The sequence below is a fragment of the Pinus tabuliformis genome, chromosome Q (assembly GCF_031772625.1).
Source record: "Pinus tabuliformis cultivar Carrire ecotype Pingquan chromosome Q, CPIR1, whole genome shotgun sequence".
NCBI lineage: Eukaryota > Viridiplantae > Streptophyta > Pinopsida > Pinales > Pinaceae > Pinus > Pinus tabuliformis.
The window spans coordinates 1,147,974,008-1,147,992,232 of record NC_142296.1 but is presented as its reverse complement, the minus strand read 5'-3'; the positions used below and the strand labels follow the sequence as shown (position 1 = coordinate 1,147,992,232).

Genomic DNA, 18,225 nt, shown 5'->3' with positions numbered 1-18,225 from the left:
CTAATATGAAATTCAAGGGGCAATAAAACTTGCTTTCCATACACCAATTCATATGGAGAGAAGCCAGTGGTATTTCTCCATGTGATCCTATAAGCCCACAATGCTTTAGGAAGTCGGTCAGACCAATCCTTCTTATGTAATTGCACTGTCTTGGTAAGGATTGTCTCCAACACCTTATTTGTTAATTCTACCTACCCATTGGCCTGTGGATGGTAAGGGGTGGACTTCCAATGAGTAATCTGATATTTCTGCATAATTCCCTACATAAGCTTTGACACAAACTAGTACCTTGATCAATAACTATCTCCCTAGGTACCCCAAATCTTGAAAAAATATCAGAAAAAATAAAATCTACCACTGCTTTCTCCATTGCTCTAGGTAGTGCTCTTGCCTCCACCCACTTTGTTACATAATCAGTACAAATGAAAATATACTTCTTACCTTTGCAAATAGGATTGATGGGACCTACAAAATCAAGAGCCTACCTCTCAGAAGGTTCTATGAGAACTTGTGGCTGCAAAGGCATATCGTCTGATTGTACAGGCTATCCCATTCTCTAGCAGCTATCACACTTCCAAACATACTCTTTTGCATCTTTAAAAAGACTTGGCCAATAGTAACTTGAGCGAAGGATCTTATAGGCTATCCTCTTGTTCGCAAAATTTCCTCCATAAGGTTCATCATGAAAGGCTCTCAAGATGTCATAGATATCATCTTCCCTGACACACCTGCGAATAATCAAATTAGGTCCAGTGAAAAAGAGATCTCCCCTAATCCAAGAGTAATCAAAACTTTTCCTAATAATCCTCTTTTTTTTATTAGATGAAAAGTAAGGGGGCAAATTTACTGTAGCAAGATAGTTGACCATGTCTGCAAACCAAGGTGTTTTGACAGAAATAGCAAAAAAAATTCATCAGGAAAGCTATCATTAACAGGAACATCCTCACCTGCACTATTGAGCCTAGATAAGAAATCAACTACCTGATTTTCTTTTCCTGGTCTATCCAATACTGTGATGTCAAATTCTTGCAGCGACAAAAGCCACATAGTAATCCTGCCATTGGTGAGTGGTTTGTTTATGAGATATCAAATAGCAGAATGATTGGTGTGTACAAAAACTTCATAGCCCGTGATGTAATGTCTAAACTTATTAATAGCGTAAATTACAGCAATGAATTCTTTTTCAGTTACCGTGTAATTCAGTTCTGCAGGAGTTAAATTTTTACTAACATAATAAATAGCATGGGTTATAGGATCCTCCTTTTGACCCAATACTTCTCCTATGGCTGAATCAGAGGCATCAGTGGAAATATGAAAGGGAAATTTCCAATATGGGCCTCTCAAGACAAGTGTCAAAGAAATCTTTTCCTTGAGTGTATCAAATGTAGCTTGACACTCATTATTCCAATGAAATTCAGATTCTTTAGTCAATAATTTGAACAGTGGAGAGGCTACCTTTGTAAAATTTTCAACAAACCTTATGTAGTAGCTTGCATATCAAAGGAAACTTTGAACTCTCTTTTGACTGGTTGGTGGGGGCAGCTTTTCAATAACTTCAATCTTTGACAGATCAACTTTAATTCCTATAGCAGAAACATGATGACCCAAAACAATACCTTCAGTCATAATAATAAAAGAGTTTTCATTACTTAATGAAAGATTAGTTTCTCTAAATCTCTGCAAAAATTTCTCAAGATTATGTAAAACTTCTTTAAATGTATCACCCATAACTATAAAATCATCCATATAGACCTCTATGCAATCATGCAAAAGGTTAGAGAAAATACCAAGGACCGCCCGCTGGAATGTGGTTGGTGCATTGCATAGACCAAATGGAAATACCCTATATGCATAGGTACCCCAGGGACATGTGAATGTTGTCTTCTCCTGGTCCTCTGGAGCTATCCTAATCTAATTTTATCCACTGAACCCATCTAGGAAGGAAAAATACTTTTTCCCTGCTAAAGTGTTCAACACTTGATCTATAAAAGGCAAGGGAAAGTGATATTTTAAGGTAGCCTTGTTTAGTTCCCTATAATCTACACACACTCACCATTTACCATTCTTTTTGGGGACAATAACCAGTGGAGATACCCACTGGCTATCTGAGATAGGATAGATGAACCCTACATTTAACAATTTCTGTAATTCATCTTTCACAATTTCCCTTAAAGTGGGGTTCATCCTCCTTTGTGGCTGCCTCACAGGCCTAATATTTTCTTCTATATAAATATTATGAATGCATTTATCTGGGTGAATGCCTCTCATATCTTTATATTCCCAAGAAAATGTGTCTGAAAATTTTTTCAATGCTTGAATTAACTGTTTTTCTTGTTCAAGGGTTAAGGTAGAATTAATATTTAAAGGTTTTTCAGGAAAAAATTCAACTACCTTACTCCCCCATTCAGTCATGGAATATGCAGGAAATGCAGATAAGAGGGTTGAATGTAGTTCAGTTGTTGTAATATGTTCATGAAAATCTTGCAGATTAGTAATGATATCCAAATTATGACTAGACTGCCCTTCTACTTGTTGCGGAAAATCAGGATTAGAAATACAACAATTTATCAAATTTTCTTCTGAATTTTCTTTAAGGCTCATAGCTTGGGCTATTGTCAAAACTGTTCGAGTACATTCTGAATCATGTTCCTCTTCTTCAAACCAATGTGTATTTTCTGATCTGAAGAGGGGTTTCCAAACCTACACCCTATGTAGGCATATGTCATGGCTAACCACGGCCTCCCCAAGATCAAAGGATGCCCTCCCAAGTTGGTTTTGGGTTGAAGAACATAAAAGTATGTAGGGTACTCCCAAGAATCTAATGAGATGACAATGTCCTCTAATACCCCCTCTGGCTTTACCTTAGACCTGTCTGCTAGTTCTAACATGGTGGGAGTAGGTAATAAGTCAAAGGATCCTATATGAGATAAATTCTCCATAGTCATCACATTAATGGTTGCACCTAAATCAATTAAAGTGTTCTTTATGGGATGTCCATTGATAAAGATGGTAACCACAAGGATTTTGGGGTCTGCATATTTTTCAGTAACAAATCTGGTGGACATTAAACGTGCAATCTTTCCACCTACTTGAATTGTAGAGAGTTCTCTATTTTGTCTTGTTGATTTCTTGGTACATAACTCCCTCATTGTTTTGGCATAAATTGGGATATCCTTGATTTCTTGCAGTAACGGGATCTTAATGCACACATTTCTTAGTTCAGACACAAGATAAAACTCGGGTTGTTTTAGTTTCATTTCCAACCTCTCTGGAAAAGGAGGCTGGACCGTATGGGATGAGGAAGGTTCTTGTGGCCTTGAAGTAGGTTGTTCTATTGGTTCAGGTGTGGTTTCAAAATGGGTGAGGTAAAGTCTAGGAAATATGTCAAAATTAGGCAAAACTGGGCCTCAACACTACTAAAAAAATTGAAATTGTTTTATTCATTTAATAATGTAAAAAAATTAGCCCCAAAGGGTACAGTTTGTTGGCCAGCGAACGTACTGCTAAGGCATTCGTGTCATTGTGCAGGTCATAGGTTCAAACCTCATCTTACCTGTGAGTTATTCTTTGGGGAGGTTATAGTGGCATTCATCGGGGATCAACCCCATGTCACACAAGTATGCGAACTGACATGTTACTGATTCCACGAATCACAAAAAAAATGTAAAAAAATTAAAAATTAAATTCATAAATATATATTTTTTAATACATCTACCTCCATCTCTCCATTTACTAGGTGAAGCATTTGACCTTTTTCAAAATTATTTATTATTAGCAACAATTTTCGTTTCTTCAAGAAACTATAAAAACTAAAAGTGATCTCTAGTACAACAAGGATGGTGTTATATTTTTGTTCATACATCTCATTCACAAAATATTTGAATTAAAATCCAATACCAACAAAAAGAGATTGTGAGAAGAGAATGAAAGAGAAAAATGATTTAAAAGGAATAGGTGTTAAGAATAAAATTAGAGAAATTGGAGAGCAAATTGTCAATATACCTATTTCCCAAGTAGTCTAGTCCCACAAAAAATAATCTCTCTTCACGCTCTCCCCATCACATGTTTAAAAAATGAAAAAACATAAAACCATTTGGGCATAGGATTGAAGGGTGTGTGATAAAGGTGATCAATTGTTAGATATAACTCCAAAATTTTACTAGTGAATCTAGGTTTTAAGCTTTGTTTGGTTTGAAAACAAGTCACATTTACCAAGTGAAGCATTTGACATTTTTCAAAATTAGTTCTTCTTAGAAACAATTTTCCATTTCTTCAAAAGGCTATATAAATCCCAAACTAAAAGTGATCCTTACTGTAAAAAGGATGATATTACATTTTTGTTCATATATCTCATTTACCAAATATTTCAATTATTTAAATCCAATGTCAAGTAAAAGGGATTGTGAGAAGAGAATGAAATATATTTAAGTGATTAAAAAAGAATACATATTATGAATGAAATTAGAATAATTGGAGAGTTTACTAAAGAAGCCAAAGAGAGTCTCTCAAAAATGCGATGAGGATGAAGATCTAGCAAAGTTTATGAAGAAGATATTGTATAATAATTTGCAAGGTTGATGAACTAAAGACTAATAGAAATTAAGTTTAAATTCTTATATAGGAAGTCTAAATACATATTTCAGAGGGAATTATTACTAACTTAATGATATGGAAAATCTTTTGAATTTGAGAGAATGAGAGATTCTTGAAAAATCAAGCTAGTGATTACCAAATTGAAGGGCCAAGTTTATTTCATGAGAGAAAACAAAATCTATATCTATAAATTTATACAAATTTAATCAACTATAAAATAATTTGTGACTAAAAAACCATACAATACATAAATACACACTCCATGATACAAGAAGGAACCTATTCAACTAGTTTTTAAGTATGTTAATATTTGAAAGTCTACTATACAAGATCAAATTAGTTGGAAAATTTTTTCTTCATTAGAAGCACCATATCATTTAGCATTTTAAAATGTGTAACTAAAATTACCATAAAACAATAGTAAGAAGAACTTTCTTGAAGGAATTACTTATCATAACTACAAATAATTTCACAATTCCAAAAAAAAAAAAAAAAATGTAAGATGAGAAGTATGAGAAGACCAATGAAATTGTTGATAAGGAAACAAAAAGAAATAAAGAGATATAGGTTTTAGTGTATTTAGAGAACAAGGAAGATGCTTCGAGGTCTTATGAGCAATGAATGTACATTGTTATCATTTGTGGTGAAGAGGGGCACAAATTATTTGAGTGTTTTTTTGTGAGAATGTACATGGAAATTTTAGCACAACAATCAAGTAGGGCACAAGGAGGGGTAAGAGGATTTTAAAAACTATATGTTTCTACAAGGAACCCTTTTTATGCACATGCAAAGATGGATATCCAATTTCTTTTATGTTTTCAATTATTTTCATCAAATCTTAACAAAGTTTAAAATAAGGTTCCTCTTTTTTAATTTTGAACCATACTTTGCAATATATTTCATGATTACATGTTGAGAAACAACTAGATGAATTTAATCAACATTATATTGCCACAATCTAAGAATATTAATATTATAAACATTTCTAGCATATCATCAATACGTGAATGCTAATTATTTTTTTTGAATTTATTATTTATGAATTTAATGTTGATTAATCACATAAGACTTCCATGAAGCATTATAGTGATATGCACTAATACACTCATTTTTGTGCAAGTACGAGTCTACACTACACTTTGTATGTCTTTAAAAAACTTGTTCTCTTTAAAAAAATATCATAACCTTCATGTGAGACTTGAAAAAAGAAACGTGTGAGGTGTTCAAAGGAAGGGATCATCATTGAGGATTCAAGGAAACCATTAAATGTTATATATGATGATGGATGTCATGGAAATTTAATGTTGTTATGTATGTTTAACAAAAAATGTCTTCTCAACATGCACATTGGAAGGAGGGGTACTCTTTCTCCTTCTAGATCTTGACACATTTTCGCTCTTTTAACTCCTACAAGGATATCAAGCATCAATCAAACTAATGTTTATAAGTTTTGGAGCACCCATGTGATCCAACCATTTTTGTTAATCCCTATTATAAATAAATTGCCGTGAATTGTAATTCATGTAAATAACATATGGAAATTGTGTTACAATGGTTTTCTTTGGTTAATTTACATCCTTAGTTTTTGTGGGTTATCCTAAACCATTACAATCTGAAGGTGGTTCATAATTTGCATGAATTCAAGTGGTTTCAAAAAAATCCAATAAACCATGGTTTCAAGTGGTTTTTAATAATTTGCATGATTTCAAGTGGTTTTCTTTAGTTGTTGTTACATCTCAATTTTTAACTACATGGTATTCCTTTCAGTTTTTATTTTATCTTAGTTTTATTGTTTCATTCTCCACTTCTTTTTCAATCATATTTCTTAATGCATACAATATGGAGCAAGTAATATGAAAAGTGAGACAACTTGAATTACCTACATTTGCATGAATTTCTTGAATTGCATGACCTTCTGTTTCTCTAGTTTTTTCTCACATTTCTCCTGTGATTGGAAATTTCTTTCCTTTTCTAGATTCAAATCTCCAATTTTCCATGTTTGTTGTGAATTCTTATGTAACTTTCACACTTTGATATTTCTGTATGAATGAATGTTTGTTGTTTTTTTTTTCTCTATAATCGAATTTAGACTCACTTTTTTTAGGTTGACAGCAAACGCTCAATCGAGCGTATAGCTTGATCAATTCGCTAGTTAACCACCTTCATGGCTAGATCGAGGGTTTCATTAAAGCTTGATTGAGTTATTTGAATATCAAAATAAAGCACTCAATCAAGTGTTTTAAGTGCTCGATCAAGCCCTTGAGGTCCTAAAAATCACAATTTTAGCACCTGTTCTGTAGATTTGTTTGCAACCCAATTTTGTAGCCTCGTAGATTTAGGATAGAATTTGTCCTTAATTGCCAGAGTTGATCATGTTGGATTCATGAAACAATCCTCTATCCAATTGCATATGAGTTTGACACTTTTAAAGTCATATGATATTTTACATCTAATTTATTTTAAACATAATGCTTGAAATTTTTTTGGACGGTTTCAAAGGGCCTGAATAAAAAATCAATAACATAAACTATACAAAATGAAAAAAATTCAAAAAATATCATTATCTTCGTATATGAGTCCTCTTCAAAATTTTACTCTTGGTTTTTAATTTATTTAAAGAGTTGAAAAAATATTACGCGAACACATGTGTCTACAAAATGCAGCTGAAATATTACTTCACCAAATTCGAAAAATAATAAAAAATATAATTTTGCATAAAAAAAATATTTTCTTAATATGAAAAACTTTTTTCACTCTGTGTAGATCATGCTCATACACATTAGTTTTTAAAATTATTCATTTTAGACTAAGTTATGCTACATGAACACACGCATACCTCTTACAATGTGCGAAAATTTGCAAGGACAAGTATTGCATTTAATGGAAAATTGAGAGATTATATGACACTAATTTTTCTTTGGAAAAAATATCATTAGGACAACAACATAATTCTCCACATATTGTATTTTCACTCTGAATCAAAATTCACAATGCTTATTTGAATTTTGAGAGCTTCAATTTGATAAAAGAGGAAAAAATTGAAATTTCATTGCCACATTTGGCCCAAAAATGTAACCCATCTTCATGCATTCACCCTAGTCTTTTCTGAGTTAATCTTTAAAATAAAATATTTTTCCCTTTTTTAATGCTTTATATGCTAAAATAAAGTTAGGTTACATTAAAATATGCATTAAGTAACAAAAAATACCTTGGGTCGCATAGTCTTAGGGTTAGACCTTGAATCATTTAAATTGAAAAAGGAAACATATCATTTTTATTATTTTTTCAATAATCTTTTTAGACTTATGTCTAGGGTTTTCAGCCATTGAATAATTCCTACAACCTTTTCTTTCATTTACTAGTTAAATGGCCTTTCTTATTTATTGTCTATCATTAATCATAGGTTGTGTTTCTATTGCAATCATAAATTTTGCATGTTGTTAATTGTGCTGATTATAAACCTTAATGTATAACAACAAATTTTAAATTAAATGTATAAGAATGTGTTTGGGATCTACTTGAGCAACTCTAGGACTATCTTAGCCCTCTAAACTTAGACATAGGTCATTTAAATTCATACCCAATATTATACAGACCTAACCTTTTGATTACTATTCTTGGGTGTTTATTTAGCACAATCCTAAGAGGGTGTTTAGCTTGAAAATTCTTGGGTAAGCATCCCCTATGGAGGAACCTTTATTGTGGAGATAACATCCATCCAAAGAACTAAGGTGAACAATTACTAAGTTGTCAATGGGGGTAATTCCATTGTTTCCCTTGATCTCGAGTGCTCGATGAGGCTTTGTACTAAGGTGATAAAATTTGTCATAATAATGGTTTATGCCTTTTCCTTCTCACCTCGGAAGAATTCATCCCAAACCTATGAACCAATACTATGAACAAATGGATTATAAGGATCTTCCTAAAATGTGACTTACCCTATAGAGGCATGAGGATTCTATCAAAGAATTGAATATCTCCCTTCAATCCTTCATGAACAAGTCAAGTCAATGAAAAACCAACCATAATCTCAAGTTGGAGATCATTACGAGAGTTTTACATTAACAAATGAAGCAATTAATAATATCGAAATTAGAAATTCCAGTATTTTTCAATCAATTAAACCAAGCTACTATAAAGAATCAAGGGGATTCACACTGCATGACATCTCCAATTATCCCACATTAGCGTAGATGATATTTAAGACAAGTGTTCTATGTTTTCCACAACAAAAAGGTCACGCCTCTCCACACCTACCAATATACACCACCGATGTAACTGAATGAACCAAAGACGTGGTGATTGGCCTTCCTACCCTCTTATCCACACCGACATATGTTATGTCTAGTTATTAAGTTATTATTTACTTTATTTTAACATCAAGAATTTCTAGGCCATTACATTAACAAAATCAGTTGGCCTTTCGATTTACATTACTATGACAGGAAGCCTATCTTTTATAACTCTAATATGAGTTTTTCCTACAACCTCTTTTTATTTATACAATTTCCTCAGTTTTTGTTAATTACGTCGTAAGGCGTTCCCTTTGAAAATAACTCTCCTCCCAGGCCACCTGTACCTTCATGAGCCATTGATCTAGATGTTAGACGATTAAAATAGTCTAGACCATTATATTGATTTTAAATAGGTACTAATCAGTTACGATGTTATTCAAGTTACACTAGTTTCCCTCTGAAAAGAACTGCATTTACATTACCTGTCATAATTTTTCCACAAATTTCAATGAGAGCGACTAAAAATATGTTTTCTGCAATAGTGTGGAAACCAATCCGCCAGAGTTCACAATTACTATTAGGGCCTTTCTCCCCAATATTCTTTATAAAACTGTGAAGAGTCCCAGTCCTTTTGTTGGGGAGAAAGACGTTGCCCCTTATAGTTTGACAGAGCACACCTACATCTTGGCACAGTGTTGGAGAGCTTTGTCCACAGAAGAGTGGGAGGTGTACCTACAATTTGCGTTGTCGCAAATATATTACAATTGCATTGCTAGAGCTCTTGGATCAAAATTCAGATCTGTGAACTGCTACCTACATTCCGAGGTTTATCCATTTTTCAATCTTCTGATTATCTCACTGTCACCCTCGCCGATAGAAAGACCTCGAGTAACAGGTATCTTCTTTCTCATAGTTTATAATTATCAGAAATATCATGGGGGTTTTGTAAAGATTTTATTCTGGTGATTTCTTAGCTTCCTTGTGCAAATCATCTGAGATTTCTTGTGCAAGGAGAAATTAGCTTGTCAGCGACTATAGCGAATCTGGAACTTATTTTCAAAAACCAAACTTTGAGAGGAGCTATGCTTAATTTTCAAACACAAAGAAAGCTTGGCGAAGGCGGTTTTGGATCCATCTTTAAAGTGAGTGTTTGGTGCTACATCCAGTTTAATTTATTTTAGTGTAGATACCATTGTTAATGGTTAAACCATAAAAATATTTTGACTGTGCATGATGTTTCTTGATGGGCAGGGGGATCTACCTGATGGCAGGGAGGCTTGATATCCATCCACTCAATTTATCATGCAGGTATGTCCACCCACGCAGGTCCACCCACTCTGACCTTCCTTTATTCTATAAGCCACTCCTTATTCTTGACCAGGAGCAAGGAATTTCCATAAACTGTAAGAAGAGCCCCCTATTTTAGACAGACCCCAAATAGGAACATACAATCTTTGAACTGAGAGCTTGATGTTCTTGACTGTTAGCATGTTCTTGATGTAAACTTCCCTGACTTAGATTTTGTAAATTTGCAGGTTGGAAACATAAATGTCACAACTCCTTGAAGCCCTTTAACATTGACACGTCAACAGGAAGATGGGAAATTTGTGCACTGAAAATAACCAGTTTTTCAAATATTATTTTACATTTTCCCTCTACATCTGTCAAGGGTCCAAGTGTAAGAACTCTTAAAGATTTACACATCAAATCAAGTTTTGATGTGGGTATATAGAATGGATCGTTGTTTTCACTCGACCATAAGCCTTTGATCACGTGTAGTGATAAGCAACCTCAGTTTTTTTGCAATCCCCATATTCTGAGGTAGAAGTTGTTGGAGTGACAAAACTATGCATGGCATATATTTGTGAGTTGATAGATTGCGTACCTCATCTTCCCTCTGATTTAAGAACTCTCAAATTTCACTTGTCGTAGATGATTAAGTTGGACTCATTCCATAACTAGTGACAGAGCCATAAATGACAGTTTATTGCATTGAGTTTACCCAGGACATTAACCTTCAAGATCTATAATCTCGTATATATGGAGAGGGTCTTACAACCAATGGAGTTCGTCTACCAAGGGTATGTCCATGCTCTTCAGATCCAAAGGCAGATAGTAATCAAATCAGAGCTGCGTAGGCGGGAGCAACCGAACTAACCAATAGGACCAACTAAGTTCCCTCCATTTCACCAATAGACGGAACCAAACCCCTTTCCCCATCGATGCCGCGAAGCAACTAACCAACCAGACCAACCAATCTAAGACCGAAACTAGTGTATATCAGTGTGACAGAAAGATGGATTGACTTGAATCACATTTGAGTTTTGGTAATGAATGGTCCCTATCCCTTAGGTTGAGTCCTAGGTTAAGTTGACCTATGTAGAAGTGAGTTACCCCAATTCCCACAGAAGCAAAGGTAGTATCTCACCCCCTAGAATCTGAATATTTCTCCCTCTGATTTCTGGAGACCAATTTTCAGGATGACATCGTGCACCCTTACAGTCATGCTTTTCACATCTAGGGTGACAAGCGCTCTTTTTTCTAGCTTTTTCAGTTCTTGCTCTCCCACAATATTTGAAAGTGCTTCCTAGTCCCATCCTTGAAAGAATCAACAAATGTCCAAAAATGGATCTTTCAAACTATTTTCAAAATTTTCGTAGGCAAAGATGTAGCACTATGTATCTTCACCAATTTCACCGTTCCAGTTTTTTTCTCTCTTCCATCACTATTCTATAAGTTTTTTCTGCATTTTCTTCAGAACTTATGAATCCTGCTACCACAGTCAAAAGCTTTGGAATTCCTCCACATGCCTTGACTATCTCGTTCATTTGGCTGGAATGCAATTGCTTCTCCTTATCACCCAGTTTTTGCTTGAAAAGCTCCATTGCCTTTTCATCGACAAGGCTTTCAATAGCATAGAATTTTGTTTGTATTCCTTGCTCTTCGTGCATTCTCACTGCATTACTATCACGTGCAGTGATAAGCAACCTCAGTTTTTTTGCAATCCCCATATTCTGAGGCAGAAGCTGTTCGATTGCATCTCGACCTTGTTCAACCTTCTCTCGGAGCAAAACATTGTCAATAAAAATGAAGGCCACCTCCTCTTTTAACAAGAGGCCAATTTCTTGTTGCCCTTGCTCAAATGTTCTAATATTTGGCATAGCGTCTTCATCTTCCTTTCTTCTCATCCTCAGATATTTTATTATATCTTTTTGCAACTTCGTTACATTTGGATTCGTTTCTATGTCTCCAAAAAATCTAACCATGGCATATTTACATCCTTTTGTATTATTTTGGTCGAAGAGTCTTGCATACACAACATTTGCAAGGGTGGTCTTTCCCATTCCCCTGAACCCATGGATAACAATTGCCATTGCATTTTTCTCACTTCTCCAATCCAAAAGTTCTATAACTTTGTCCAACAGGTCTTCCATGCCAATTGTTTTAACAATATTAAAACATGAAGTATATCACACTACTCTTAGAAACAGTAAAATTGTTTATTTTCCATTGGTGATAAAGTTTTATCTTCCAATATTACTTAATATCATGATCATTTCAAAATCTAATATGAAAATTATTTAATTTGGTTCAAATGATAATTTTAATGTAATACTTACCAATCATTTCCTTATTTTTATAAAAAAAAAATATATGTAATGACAATGTTCATCCAATATGATATGTTCTTCATCAAAAATTGATAAAATAATAAATTCACTCTTTTGCATTGAAAATGGATTTTGAATCTCTTGATATTTCCCACAAATAGATCTCACATGATCCACTCATCTACAAATGGTAACAGGTTCTTCATCAAAAATTGATAAAATAATAAATTCACTTCTTTGCATTGAAAATGGATTTTGAATCTCTTGATATTTCCCACAAATAGATCTCACATGGTCCACTCATCTACAAATGGTAATTTAGACTGGAAAATTGTTTATTTTCCATTGGTGATAAGGTTTTATCTTCCAATATTACTTAATATCATGATCATTTCAAAATCTAATATGAAAAATGGTTTAATTTGGTTCAAATGATAATTTCAATGTAATACTTACCAATCATTTCATTATTTTTATAAAAAAATTATATGTAATGACAGTGTTCATCCAATTCAAAATTCAATGACATGTTCATCAAAAATTGATAAAATAATAAATTCACTCCTTTGCATTGAAAATGGATTTTGAATGAAGTATAAATTATTTCACACTCACAATAATTTTCAAAAGAAGTTAAAATTTTATTTATTTATAATAATAAAAAATTATATTAACAATAAAAATAGAAGGATGGCTAAATTTGTCCATTTTTTTTATTTTTTCTTCTATTTTAAATTTCTTTTATATTATGGGATATGATTCATGTTAGAAAATGTTTCAGATAAATTTGATAACTTTGTAATGTAAAAGGGTAAAGAATGGACATGTAGAATGCAGAAGATATTTCTAATGATAAAATGTTAAGTATGTTTTTTATTTTTAAAATTTTTGTTTGCATTGAATTTTTTATATGTCAGGATTCTGGAATTTATGCCTTACGATGTTTCCTTTGCAACATCTGGTGCAATTGCTAATTATTTTTCTTGTAAAGGAAATTATTTTTTTAAGTAATTTTATTGTAAATAAAACTATATACATATTTCATGGACAATAGTTTTGGGTAGTATTTTGTTATGGAATCAAGATTAAATATTACTAAAAAAACATAAAATTGTATTAGAGATATAAATTTAATAATGGTCACAAAAGATATTGGCTTTCTTGTGAGTATTGTTTTTATTAAAATTTATTTTTGGTTTTGGAGTAAGGCCTAACACTATTTTTATTTGGTTCATCTTTTTGAAACATAAAAAAAGTAAGTTAACAACACAAAACCCAAAAAGATTTCGAAAAAGTAAAAGTCTACCTCTTTTAAAAATCACATTTTGATTAAAATGTATTTTTGGTTTTGGAATAAGACTTAACCTTACTTTTTACTTATTTCATCTTCTTAAAACATAAAGACATAAGTTAACCACACAAAACTTAGACAAATTTCCAAAACCAAAAATTTAGATTTTTTAAAAACCATTAAAAAAATTATTTAATGTGATCTCATTATTATTAAATAATAATGATAAATCAATCCAAATAATTATATTTAAATAATAATAATCCACGATGAGTAATAATTATATCCACCACCAATTTAAAATGAACAAGTATACAAATAAAAATTAACATGATGGTTGCTCGTACAAATACAAGTTAAGACTTTGAGCTGAGTAAGATAACCTATGGTCGTACCCCACCTTGCGAGTGTCTTGCATAGAAATGATGGTTTTCAAAAGCTGTTATTTATTTGGTTTCGTGTTTGACTCACGATACAAGAGGGGATGTTTGTACGGCAAATTCAAACGGGAGAATCACATATTAAAACAAAAACTTAAAATATTGAGAGTACAACATTATTAAACTCATAATTTTACAAATTAAAAAGTCTAACCAAATTTTACATAAGATTGCAAAAATAGCAAAAGGTGGAATAGATAAATAATAACAACTAAGTATGCGCTTTAAGTAAAAGTTATTTAAATAGTTAGACAGTGCAAACAACATGTACCTATCTCAGTCTAACTATGAGATGCTTTTGGCAAAATCTTAAATTTAAGTTATTTAAAATAGTTTCTGAATGTGTTTTTAAATTTATAAATAATTTGAGTGTAAAAAAATTTGGATCTAATTTTTTCTCATGTAAATTTTTTTAGAGTACAAAATACAATTGTTATTTTTTATGATTTAAATTGTATTTTTGAATGCTAAATAAAGTATATATAAGATCAAATAAAAAATTTAATTTTAAATTATTTTATATATAGATATATAAGAAGTTGATATCGACATAAATTAGTTAACATAGATTTTGGAATAGTTTATCTAAATCTCTTCTTGAAATATTTTAAAAAAGTATAAGATTTAAAATTCGATCCACACATTTTTTTTTACTTCTAATTACTTAACAATATATCCATTGTTTTTAATTATAACCAACATTATTTTTCTATTTAAAATATAATTTTTATTTTTTTATTTTTATCTTAAAAAAAAATAAACAAACTTACAAATACCCTCATATTGATTTGTAAATTAAACCTCTAACCTCAAAAATAAAAAATACCCTTAAACTTAACAGAGTATCTCAAAATAGCCCACAAAACCTGTAAGACAAACCTCCCTGCTGAGAGTAGCCCAGCAACAATATTGAACCCAGCCAAGGGACAATATTGAACCAAGCCCGTGCACTTGTTCACCCAAACCGGCCCGACCTTCATAAATGTATTTTAAAGATATCATATACCTTCCAAAGCAAAAGCGCACATGCATTCATAAGAAATTATTTTAAGGAACATTTATTATATCACCATAACGGAATTTACACGAAAAAGGCCCAAAACATTTAGTATATCACCGGCCCAAATGTTGGCTCAAGCCCAGAACCAAAAAACTATGGTATACAGATTCTATGAAATACTAAGTATATTATTTGAGGCGGGGAGCCCTTGAAGGCTTCAGACATGGAACTCATCTCCTCCTCCGGTGGCAGCGAAGGCGTTGAAGAGAGCAAGGGCATTGCTTATCAATTTGCGCACATTCTTGCCGCGGCCGGTGACCATGGCCGTAACGTTCCCGGTGGCTTTGAGATCCCGAAAGCCATTGAGGCAGGATTCCTGGTTTGTGAGGGCCGCGCTCATCCACGTCTGGACGTTACTCATCTGAAACTTGAAAGTGTGCGGCCTCAAGTGCTTCAGCTCCATCAGAGATCCTCTAATCTCGTACGTGGTGTCCCTGAAATTCTGAATGCAATCCTTAAGCGCTGCGTTTTCTCTTTCACTCATCATGGCGCCTCTGGCTTTGAGGCCAGCGGCCCAGACAGAAACGTTGCGAGCATTAAGCAGGCTGATTACCACGGCCGCCTTCACGAGATCGCTCTGCTTCGCCTTGAGAGGCCCCGCGTAGGAAGAAAGCGACGAAACGCAGAGCTGCGGATAGAGAGTGACTTTGCACGAAGTTTTAATGAATTGCGCGATATCCTTGTGGGTATAGTACGCGGGATACTTCACGTCCTCCGTTGTTGCTGCTGCTCCTGAAGGCAGTATCACAGCAAATGTAATAACAGAAACAGAAAGAATAGTGACGAATTGATCCATGGCGATTCGAACTCGTTAAGAGAATGAATGATTATATGTAAAACTAAGTGAATGCGAGTACAAGCGCTGGAAGACAATTGCAGGGATGCTTATTGCTCTGCTCCCTATAAATAGGGGAGTTGACCAGATTATTGCCGCCTTTCGAGGTATTATAGTCGGTGACACTGTACTGGATCTTTAATAATGTCGCTGGGAATCCTGTAACGTTTTGCACTCTCACTTGCTTTCCACGAGGGTTCAAATTTTATAACAAGTTAGGCCCGCTTAAACAACCGGCCAGTTTCTATAAGCGGCGTACTCGGAAATCCGCGTAGGAAGCCTTTCAAGGGCATTGCGGCCGTCTGTGTACCAGGATGGAGTGGAATTACTTGTTTTTAAACCGTGGTAAAACTTATTTCCGACCACTTATCATAATTCAGTAGTCAGAAGTAGTGGGCACAGGCATCATTGCTATTCAGAAGTAGTGGGCAAGTCATTATTGTTATTGGTAATGGGTAATGTAGACTGATACATCATTGTTATGGGACATTATTGTTATTTAATAAAATTTATTTTATTTAAAATTATTTATTAGTAATTTTTAAATAGCAATGTAAAATTTCACTTTGCACAGAAACAGGTTTTCTTCAATCTACAGAATGGGAACAATGGATGAACAAACTCAAAAAATAGAACAAAATTTTATTAAAATTTAATAAAAAAATTTAAAAATTATAAATTTTATCTTTTATATATTAGAAAATTTTATTTAAATAATTTAATTAGGATAGTCATTACTAATTAACTCATTACCATTATTTAAAAAAAATAATATAACCTAAAATTTTCATTACTAAATGCTATCCCAACACAAAGAAGTAGTGGGCAAGTTATTATTGTTATTGGTAATTGGTAATGTAGACTCATACATCATTGTTATTTAATAAAATCTATTTTATTTGGAATTCTTTATTAATAATTTTTAAATAATAAGGTAAAATTTCACTTCACACAGAAACAGGCTTTCTCCAACTTACAGAATGGGAATAATGGATGAACAAACTCAAAAATAACAAAATTTTATAAAATTTAATGAAAAATTATAAAAATTATAAATTTTATCTTTTATATACTAGAAAATATTATTTAAATAATTAATTAGGATAGTCATTACTAATTAACTCATTACTATTATTAAAAAAAAAAAAACCTAAAATTTTCATTCCAAAAATAACAAAATTTTATTAAAATTTAATGAAAAATTATAAATTTTATCTTTTATATACTAGAAAATATTATTTAAATAATTAATTAGGATAGTCATTACTAATTAACTCATTACTATTATTTAAAAAAAAAAAAAAAAACCTAAAATTTTCATTACTAAATGCTATACAAACTCAAAAATAACAAAATTTTATTAAAATTTTACGAAAATTTATAAAAATTATAAATTTTATCTTTTATATAGTAGAAAATATTATTTAATTAATTAATTAGAATAGTCATTACTAATTAACTCATTACTATTAAAAAAAAAAACTTAAAATTTTCATTCCAAAAATAACAAAATTTTATTAAAATTTAATGAAAAATTATAAAATTATAAATTTTATCTAGAAAATATTATTTAAATAATTAATTAGGATAGTCATTACTAATTAACTCATTACTATTATTTAAAAAAAAAAACCTAAAATTTTCATTACTAAATGCTATCCTCAGTACAGGGTAACTTGTCACCAATTCAAAGAAAACCATTTTTCTTCCTTAAAAAAAAAGGAGTTCTATTAAATATCTTCACAATTTTAATATTAAATCAAATCCAAAAAACATTTACATTTAAAGCTATTAATTATAAAATTCAAAATAAATATTTCTAATCGACACATATACAGATCATATTTATTTATTTATTTTATTTTTTATTTTTTTATTTTTTTTGCAGTACGAAAAAAACAAGATTTTGTATTAATATCGGATGAGTTACAGACTACATATAGTTTGTCTGAAAAATGAACTTAAAACATAGACTCAGAAGTCTATAACCAATCCTCATCATAAACTTTATCTCTTGAAAGATTTTGTATTAATATCGCAGTTACATACTACATATAGTTTGTCTGAAAAATGAACTTAAAACATAGAATCAGAAGTCTATAACCAATCCTCATCATAAACTTTATCTCTTGAAAGCATGCACAAAGGGAAGAGAAGCAG

The 18,225-nt window shown here is 32.0% G+C and overlaps 1 protein-coding gene across 1 annotated transcript; it reads right to left on the bottom strand.

Annotated features, from left to right (window-relative positions):
- Positions 1-15,242: 15,242 nt before the first annotated feature.
- On the bottom strand, positions 15,243-16,091 carry LOC149223659 (21 kDa protein-like). Its single transcript, XM_089383375.1, has one exon. The coding sequence runs from the start codon at positions 16,024-16,026 to the stop codon at positions 15,388-15,390; it is 639 nt and encodes a 212-aa protein (XP_089239501.1). The 5' UTR covers positions 16,027-16,091; the 3' UTR covers positions 15,243-15,387.
- Between the last annotated feature and the right edge of the window lie 2,134 nt (positions 16,092-18,225).

Coding starts and splice junctions, on each gene's coding strand:
- LOC149223659 (XM_089383375.1), bottom strand. CDS start 16,026: ATGGATCAATTCGTCACTATTCTTTCTGTTTCTGTTATTACATTTGCT.